Source organism: Cyprinus carpio, chromosome B4 (genome assembly GCF_018340385.1).
Source record: "Cyprinus carpio isolate SPL01 chromosome B4, ASM1834038v1, whole genome shotgun sequence".
NCBI classification, from domain to species: Eukaryota; Metazoa; Chordata; class Actinopteri; order Cypriniformes; family Cyprinidae; genus Cyprinus; species Cyprinus carpio.
Window position 1 is genome coordinate 11,396,927 of NC_056600.1, and position 9,455 is coordinate 11,406,381.

The 9,455-nt window shown below is 33.3% G+C and overlaps 1 protein-coding gene across 1 annotated transcript; it reads left to right on the plus strand.

Annotated features, from left to right (window-relative positions):
• The first annotated feature begins 407 nt into the window (after positions 1 to 407).
• Positions 408 to 7,090, plus strand: LOC109109275 (prolactin-like). Its single transcript, XM_042722631.1, has 6 exons — positions 408 to 518; positions 3,513 to 3,609; positions 3,705 to 3,920; positions 4,878 to 4,984; positions 5,360 to 5,539; positions 6,552 to 7,090. The coding sequence occupies exons 1-6, from the start codon at positions 408 to 410 to the stop codon at positions 6,741 to 6,743; spliced, it is 903 nt and encodes a 300-aa protein (XP_042578565.1). The 3' UTR covers positions 6,744 to 7,090.
• The last annotated feature ends 2,365 nt before the right edge of the window (positions 7,091 to 9,455 follow it).

Genomic DNA, 9,455 nt, shown 5'->3' on the forward strand with positions numbered 1-9,455 from the left:
CACTCAGAATTTAATAGTAAATTTCACATGTAAAGATAATTAAATGTGAGTGCATTACAATTAGGTACATTTAATTATTTTTTATATTTTATGAAAACACTGTAGTCCCAAATCTGCATCTGCTCTGGCTATTCATTTTTATTTCAAGGTTTTAATAGAACACAATTATGCACGGTGTCATACCCAATTTATTGTAATATTAAACCTGACTCATCATGTTTGGATAGAAATATAATTTTTGGAATTTACAGCAACTGTCTATGAAAGATGCAAGGAGGTGTGTAGGTGAGGATGTTGATCTATTATGAGCCGGACATGAGCCTGGCCTTCAGTACATGTGCAGTTTTCCAGAAGTCAGAAAGTTATTTTTATGGGCTTTAAATGCCTTTTTTATTGACAGTAGAGAAATGACAGGAAAGGGAGCAGGATCAGCAAAGGACCTCAAGACAGGAATCGAAACTCGGGTCACCATGAGCACAGCTGCACTATGTGTCGACACACTAACCACGAGGCTGTTGGTGCCGACATTAGCCGGATAATTCTAAGAAATCGTTCCAAGTAGTTTTTGAAAAGTTCTCATGTTTAAAAGGCTTCAAAATGCACTGATGCTATTTATGTATATATGGATTTGAGAGTCAACAGTATACTTCAAAGTGCATTTGTCAATCTTTTTCTGTGTTAATGAGTGGAAATATTACTCTGGCATTTAGCCACTCAGTGTATGATTCATAATGACTTTTTTAAAGTACTTTCTTTGTGACTGAATTGTGATTGAAGTTCCCATTTAGACTTCTGCAGAGTATGAAAGTTTGTCTTATTACATGCTTTATAATTATCATTAGGTCATTGGTAAAGCATATGATGACATTGAACTGGCACATATTTACATTCACTTCAAATGGACACCAAGCAATGATGTTCACTTTTCAAGAGAAGGGTCCACATGTACTGTCTCAAAGAAGTTTACCAAAAAAAAAAAAAAAAAAAACACTTTACACAAAACCCAACAACTGTCAGCATACAAAAGACTGGGTAGGACTTTTAAGCATAAAAAACACTGATCTTGTATGAAGTTTTCATCAACCTAATTAAAAAAAAAAATTTCCCCACAGGCAAAAATCATGTTTTGTGGATCAGTTGATTAAACACAGTAATGATGTCAGAGCTAATTTCTTTCATAATGTTTTTGAACAGCATTGAAAAACACTATATAGTTTGGGGTCAGAAAGTTTTTTTTTTGTTGTTGTTGTTTTTTATTTATTAAAAATTCAGCTTTGCCATCACAGCAGTAAATTACATTTTGAAATACAGTCATGTAGAATATTACAGTTTTTTTTTTTTTAGCTGTATTTTGAATCAAATTAATGAGACTTCTTTTGAAAGCATAAAAAATGGCTGCCAATCGCAAACTTTTGAATGGAAGTGTAAATACTTTAGTAACAAAAGAAAACTATTTTTAGTTGTAGATAGAGTTTTATCCAGTCACCTGATCTCTATCGCTTCTGTCAGCATGTTTCACGCATATCATCATATAAAGTGGCATTCTGTCCGCATTCTATTTTCATCCCTGTACATTTGAGAGAACAACTCACTGTTTTATGACAGTTTGTAAGATTTGGTATCTAATAATAGTCCCCCTGTCTGTGTTTGACCCATATCCAGCTGTCTGACGTCATAGTTCCATCCAGTTTAACGTCGACTTGTCATAGTCACACATGTATATCATGCCTTGAGGGTTGGGTGGCGTATGATGGTCGTCACAGTGGTACTGAACATCCAGCCACACTAACACAAATGTCTGAGGTCAAGGGTCTCTTATCGAGCACATGAAGCAAGACAAGCTGAATTCAAACACAAAGGGATATAGGAAAAAAGCAAGATCATATTTGCCCAATCAAACATCAAATTCCAACGGTTGTTGGCTTTTGTCAGATCAGTGTGTTCACCCCAAGTGCACTGGGCTTTAAAAAACCGAAATGGTGTTCACTGTGACTCAAAAACACTTAAAAATTTTATATTTTCACTCTCAATAGCCAACAATACATTGTATAGGTCAAAATTATCGATTTTTCTTTTATGCCAAAAATCATTAAGATATTAAGTAAAGATCAAGCTCCTTGAAGATATTTTGTACATTTCCTACCATAAATATATCAAAACTTATTTTTTAACTAGTAATATGCATTGCTAAGAACTTCATTTGGACAACTTTTAAGGTCATTTTCTCAATATTTAGATTTTTTGCACCCTCAGATTCCAGATTTTAAAATATTTAGTTATATCTCAGCCAAATATTTTCCTATCCTAACAATTATACATCAATGGAAAGCTCATTTATTCAGCTTTCAGATGTTGTAAAATCTCAATTTAAATTTTTTTGGTTTTCTGCTCCATGGTCACATATAATATAATATAATATAATATAATATAATATAATATAATATAATATATATAATATATATAAATATATAATATAATATAATATAATTATATAATATAATATAATATAATATAATATATAATAAATATAATATATATATATAATATAATATAAATATAAATATATAAATTATTTATTTTTCCCTAATATAAACGGTAGAATACAAATATGCAAAAATTCATATAAATATTATTTAATATAATATAATATAATATAATATAATATAATATAATTAATAATATAATATAATATAATATAATATATTTGATGTCTATAAATATATAAATTATTTATTTTTTCCCCTAACCACGTAATTTAACGGTAGAATACAAAATATGCAAAAATTCATAATAATGTTATTTAATTAATAATATAATATAATATATAATATATAATATAATATAATATAATATAATATAATATAATATAATATAATATAATATAATATAATTGAATGTATATAAATATAAATATCAATGTATTTTTTCCTAACTACTTTATTTAATGTTACAATGCATTAAAAAAAAAAAAAAACATTTATTTTATTATAGATTTTTTTTTTCATGCATAACATTTTCCAGTCTTTGGAAGTACACCGATGATTTACTGAACACTGACAGGGCAGAATTAATTAAACTCTAAAAGCAACTCAAGTCCATTTCCGTAAACCACTTATTCCTTACGATGACTATTTAAAGTGCACAACTTACTGGTGTTTCGGGTCATGTTGGATGGCAGAAGTCAAGAGCACCAATCACCCAGGTTAGTCTGGTGGGGCAGATGACAGGACAGAGAGGGTTAAAGAGGAAACGCAAAATCCAAGCGGGCAGCCTGCAGGGACTTGGGTGGGGGGAAGAGGCATTAGTCACCACCTGATTGAAGGAACGGGCACAATGGACTATGGCAATCACGCCATCATCACGCAAACACACTTTTCATGCCCGCCCCCTTCGTTCTTCCCTTCTCTTTAATGGGCAGATTCATCCCTCAGCACCTAAACTCTGGGCACTTTAAATAGCAGTCCGACCCCTTGCTATTCCACAACCTCTCCTCTCCTCTCCTCTCCTCTCAGAATGTCCAGGAGCCTGAAGCAAGGTATTTCTATGAACTGACAGAGGCTCTGATTCAAGGAGACCGGCAAGCTTTTGAAGCTCATGTGGCTGTCTACAGTTAGAAATCAAATCTCTTTCTCCATCTGTGGATGTACTCCCCTGTTTTTCTCAGAGGAACTTAGATTTTCTCTAACCCTCTGCTCCTCTATTTCTCTCTCTGTCTTTTGGTTTGTCTTTGCCGGCAGTGGCTGTGCTGCTTGTGGCACTTCTGTGCCTGGATCCTCACGGTCGGGTCGGCTCCGCACCCATCTGTGCACACGGGCCATCAGGATGCCACGTCCCGTCCCTGGCAGATCTCTTCGACAGGGTCATTCAGCACTCTGCCAGAATGCACAGCCTCTCCAACGATCTGCACTCAGAGTTTGTGAGTCACATCTGTCTCTTCTTCTAATTGTGCTAATGCAACTGTCTTTGTAAAGTGAGGGGGTTGTAAAATGTTGTGCCTGTGCCACAGTATAACATCCAAATTTTGTAATAGAAGAATGCATTTTTAACAAAATTATCATGTATATCAAAATGCAAAGTATATATATTTGTAAATATGTATGAATATTACATAAAGTTATTATATAAAGTAAATAATCTACTTATCTCAAAAGTGAAAAAAAATGCATAAATTGACTTGATAATACAGATTAAATCATCTCTTTTTGCTAATATCATGTATAAATTGTGAGATATTTATTTACATATTTAGCATGATAAAACATAGCAACAAAATTAACTTTTTTTAGATGCATAGTAAAAATTCATAAATGAATAACAGCAAAATTAACTCTTTTTATTAATATAAATTGTGAATTCAAAAAAAATTAAACAATAATATAATAAAAAAAAAACAATAAATAAATAAACTATTTTGATTTTTCATCAGTTCATTTGTAGATATTTTATAGTGCATAATAAAATGCATAACTAAATTTACTATTTTTGTTCATATCTAGTATTAGTCTTTTTATATATTTAAAATGCATAATAACATGCATAAACCTGAAATGAACTACTTTTGCTCATCTAAAATATGAATTTAAATAATAACAGACATTTAAGACTTTTTTTTAAAATGCATCAGATTATGTTTTAGATATTTTATTGTCATAATAAACTGCATAATAGCATTTAACTAAAAGTTAAATCATTTCAATGTAAAATCTATATTGTTAGTATATACCATTTAAAAGATGACTAAATAATGATTTTATTCTAACATTTAAATATAACTACATTTATAAAAATTGCAGAAGTAATAAACTAAACATCTTTCTGCAAACTGAATGTGGCTTCAGTTTAATTTTTCCCCCCCTCGTCTTTTCTTTTTGACTGAGAACAGTATTTCCTGCCCAGCAAAAACCATATTGGAAAGATCTACCGCAAGTGTCACACCTCCAACATTCTGACTCCAAATGGCAAAGACAATGCACAGAAACTAGCTGTGAGTATAAAATCCTAATCAGGCAACAACCCCTTCCTAAAAAACATCCCCAAGTTCAGCTCTAAGGTGCATTTATCACATCAAGCATCTGTGATTCTGCTGCCACTGCTTGTCATTAATGGACTGTATTCTCTGATCCCACTGCTGTCTTATCACCTCTGAGCCCTTGAGCAAAGCACTTAATCGCAGCCCGTCCCAAGAGAAATGTCCCATCAATTAATGCACTTAAAGTCACATCTGCTAAATTAAGTATCCCAGCAACCATCTCCTCAAACTCTCAAACCTCATTAGTATATTATATATAGTTTCAGACAAATCAACACTACTGTTCCTGCATACCTGTAGCTTTTAACTCCTTAAACTCGTGTGTGTCAGCGTGAAGAGTTAACGGAGGTGATTCTTAAACTGCTGATGGCCTGGAGGGACCCCCTGTTCCAGCTGCACCAGAGCATGGCTCACCAGCAGGACTTCAACAGCTTCAGCAGTAACAAAGCCCTGGAGATGGGGGACATGGCCCATGAGCTGAGGAAAGGGGTGGAGAAAGTAGCTGAGAAGGTGAGTCACGTCAAATCAGGGAATTACAAAAGGTGTGAGACACTTGTATAGGCACTTTCCACAAGATCTTTGGCTTAGCATTAGAGATGTTTTGAGTATTAACTCAATTATAAAATATATTAGATCAATTACCTTAAATATATACCCCATCAACAACCAAGTTAAAGCAATAAAAAAACATTATAACTTTTACCATCTTTAACAATAAAACATTAATCATTTATAGTCAAAAATATTTTAAATCAATGTTAATTACTTTAGTTTTAATGTTAAATACTTAAACACAAATATTAAATAAAATCATTTATAGTCAAAAATATTTTAAATCAATGTTAATTACTTTAGCATGTCTGTTAGATAAATATTAGGTTTAAAGTATAGTATTATATTGCAATTTTGAAATGCAAATATGCATTTTCCACATATTTTTCATGTATCATACTAAGTATGATCACATTGCAAAATTAATGGTATATGACTCGCAAATTATGACTATTACCAGAATCTAAGTGGAGTAAAAAGTGCATTTCTCAAAATATTTCATTATAGTAAAAATTTAATTAAAATTTTAATATGTATGTATGTACAGTATGTATATGTGTGTGTGTGTGTGTGTGTGTGTGTGTGTGTGTGTGTGTGTGTGTGTGTGTGTGTGTGTGTATATGTATATATATATGTGTAATTTTGATTACTAAAAAAGTTCTGGCAAGACAATATGAATATAATAAATATTTTCTTTAATTAATGGGAAATGTATAGTTATCCAATAACAAAACCAGCACTTGACCTTAAACTATTAGTTTCCTACTAAGTGATTTTTTTAATGACAAATTAATCAAACATATCAATTAATCAAACAATGAAACAGGGTTGCAAAAATTCAAATAAAGTAAAATATTCCATTTGACCTGCTGTGGTTGACAATAAACAGTTTGTGAACTTTCTGTAGCCTATTTGTGGAAAATGCCTAAAACGCTGTGATTCATTCATTGTTCTCTCTTGTCTCTGTCAGATGCGAGTACTGGGAATGCTCGGCAACTCTGTGACAGGTCTGTCTGCGGCAGAAGCCATGCTTCCTCTCTCTGATAGCGGAGAGGCCATGAGCGACTACGAGCTCCTGTACTGCTTTCGCCGTGATTCAAACAAAGTCCAGAACTATCTAAAGATCCTTAAGTGCAGAATTGTACCTGAGCACGACTGTTAGGGGAAAAAAACATTGGCCTTTCACCTGCACTACTGGACAGCACAAAGGACTCATGCTGGTCCACACTTATCAAGCATGTTTGACTCATAGCCATCAATTAAGACTTCACCAGATCCCAGTAAATAAACCTGACTTTTTGCATCTTTTTGCTTCATACTGTAGCACTCCAAACCAATTCATTGCTGTAATTTTCAAAAATATGCATATAGTAGGAGAGAGGGAAACTGTTTCGCCTTTAAAGTCAACTCATTCCTTAAAATATTTTTCTATGTGCCAAGTGCTTACTATTTATAATTCCACATAAGTTAAACTCCTCTGAATCATATTTTCATTTTATGTTTTCAAATTTAATCAGTGGCAAAGCAAATTTTCTGAGCTGACAAGAAAAAATGACAATAAAACTGTAGATTCTTCAGCACAGATGCAATGTTTGCTGTATTTATTAAAGAATTTGAATGAAAAATTAAAAAATGGTATTGCAACTACAATTCCCACCACACAACACTGGAGCTTGAAAATTATTATGTAATATTCCCTTAATATATATGTGTGTGTGTGTGTGTGTGTGTGTGTGTGTGTGTGTGTGTGTGTGTGTATGCAATATTTTTAATACAAATATATTCTGATTTCATAATCTCTTATTTTTCTGATTTCATTATATCTTTATGTTATTTCATTATCGCTCTTTTGCACTAAAAAAAAAAAAAAAACTGTGCTGAGCAAACATTTCACTCATGACTAATTTGGTCTGGGCAAAACTACACGTGTTTTTGGATGAATTATTATTTTCTTGAATGAAATCTGGATGGGAGTTGTGTGTGTCTCTATCTTGCCCTCTGCATGTAATGGCAGGTTAATCTTCATACAGAGGGACAGAAAGGCCTTCAATTACACTGGAGTTCAGTATCAGCCTGGGGCCAATGCTTCCGCCTGAACTTTACCATTTTACCAGACCATGTGTCACAGAATCAGGTGCGCTGTCATGTTCAAGAAGGAAAAAGATTAAAAACTGCAGAATAGTTTGGCCTTGAAAATGGCACAATTTGTAAACTACATTAAAGACTACAAGAACCCAAAACTGGACTTTTGTATTTTAGTTTTTAGATCATATATGCATGAAACTCTTCTGGGATCATTGGGATCATGGCTGTGACGTAACTTGAGCCTATTGGCCATCTATAAAAAACAGCTTTTTGATGTGCCCCGCCCACATTTCAACAGGAAACACATCACACACAGGAAAGAAAAACTGCATTTGACAAGTAATTTCAAGTGGAATTTAAAGTGAGATGCAAGATTGCTGACGTATGTGAATGATGTATGAGTGATGTAAGAAATCACTTTGAATCAAAGAATAGAAAAAAAGTAGATCAGCACATCTGGATATTGCTGTGTGTCTGGAGGGTGTGTGAGTGTGTTTGGTGCTGAGGTAGGCCTGTGCGTGTGTATTGCGCAATGTTCATCCATTCGTCTAGATGACAGACTGCTCAGGTCTTGCCAGTCTCTCAGTGACTCAGGGGTCTGTGGGTCAGAGGGGAAAACACAGCTTCCTTTTAAAGGCGAGGACACTTTCTACAATACTGATGCTGTTATATTTTATACTCATAAATTAGATTATTTGATATCTTGCATAATTTAACAATAATGGTTTATTTTGTATATATCAAATATATAAAATAGTTAATTGTAATAAATATTTCCCAATATAACTTACTGTATTTTTATCAGATAAAGCGAAATGTATAACAATAATAAATATATAATTTGTCTTTTTCTACAAAGCTAATATTTCAAACATTCTTGGCCATTTTTTTCAGAATTAGAAACAGTCATTCAAGTACAGTATGTAGGTAATGTAGAAAATCTGATAAACACTACCATAGATTGCATTCCTACTTATAGTATTGTCAGAGATAATATATGGTTATACTGTATATATGCAATTATGCCATTTACACTAATATGTAACTGAATATTTCGGCTTTCATGTCACGTCAAATAAAATGACGCAACTCCAAATTGCCTGACTGTGTGGCTAGTGTGTATGACACAAACCCTGGAGACAAACCACTAATCTAGGATGACGGAAATGAAAATATAAAGGAAACTCAAGAATGTCAGAGTAATGTACAGTACAACCTATGCCACGCCACAGGCAAGACAGTAAGCGACAGTCACAGTTCATTTGGAAACCATGATTATTCATTTCCTGTACGCAAGGACTGAATCATGCAGATCTGTCTGATGTCATATGAGCTAATGACCCAAAGACTTCTAACCAAGGACCTTTCTCTAACCTTTTTAGGGTAGAAAAGATCTTGCATACTCTACTTTTTGCTGTTGGCTATCTGACTGTCAATCCCAGAATGCTCAGCTCTCAGATTGACTCTGGATGGTAACATCAGCTGCACATCAGCCATCATATCTGATTTTAGGGCCTGTCCATCAAAACATAGCCTAGAATACCAGAGAACAATGATCCACTTCTGTGGCAGAGTAAAGACTGTGTAAGCATTTACTATATAAAAACGGCCCTAAACTAGAGCTTTTTCAGGTCTGATATTTTTCTGTAATGCACTTATTGTTTATTACACTTAGCAGAACTGTTTAAATACACTATTGTTTTTGTTTGTTTGCCCCACAGCCCCCTCTAGTTACAAATCAAATTCTTTAAAAATCTAAGGCTATTGTACTACTCTAAATATTGCGGTA

What these genes read in the sequence shown, in the direction of transcription:
- LOC109109275 (XM_042722631.1), top strand. Translation starts at nt 408, where the DNA reads ATGACAGGAAAGGGAGCAGGATCAGCAAAGGACCTCAAGACAGGAATC. An exon ending in AGCTCATGTGGCTGTCTACA is followed by an intron (nt 3,610 to 3,704) that starts GTTAGAAATCAA and finishes CTCCTCTATTTC; the next exon opens with TCTCTCTGTCTTTTGGTTTG. An exon ending in TGGAGAAAGTAGCTGAGAAG is followed by an intron (nt 5,540 to 6,551) that starts GTGAGTCACGTC and finishes TGTCTCTGTCAG; the next exon opens with ATGCGAGTACTGGGAATGCT.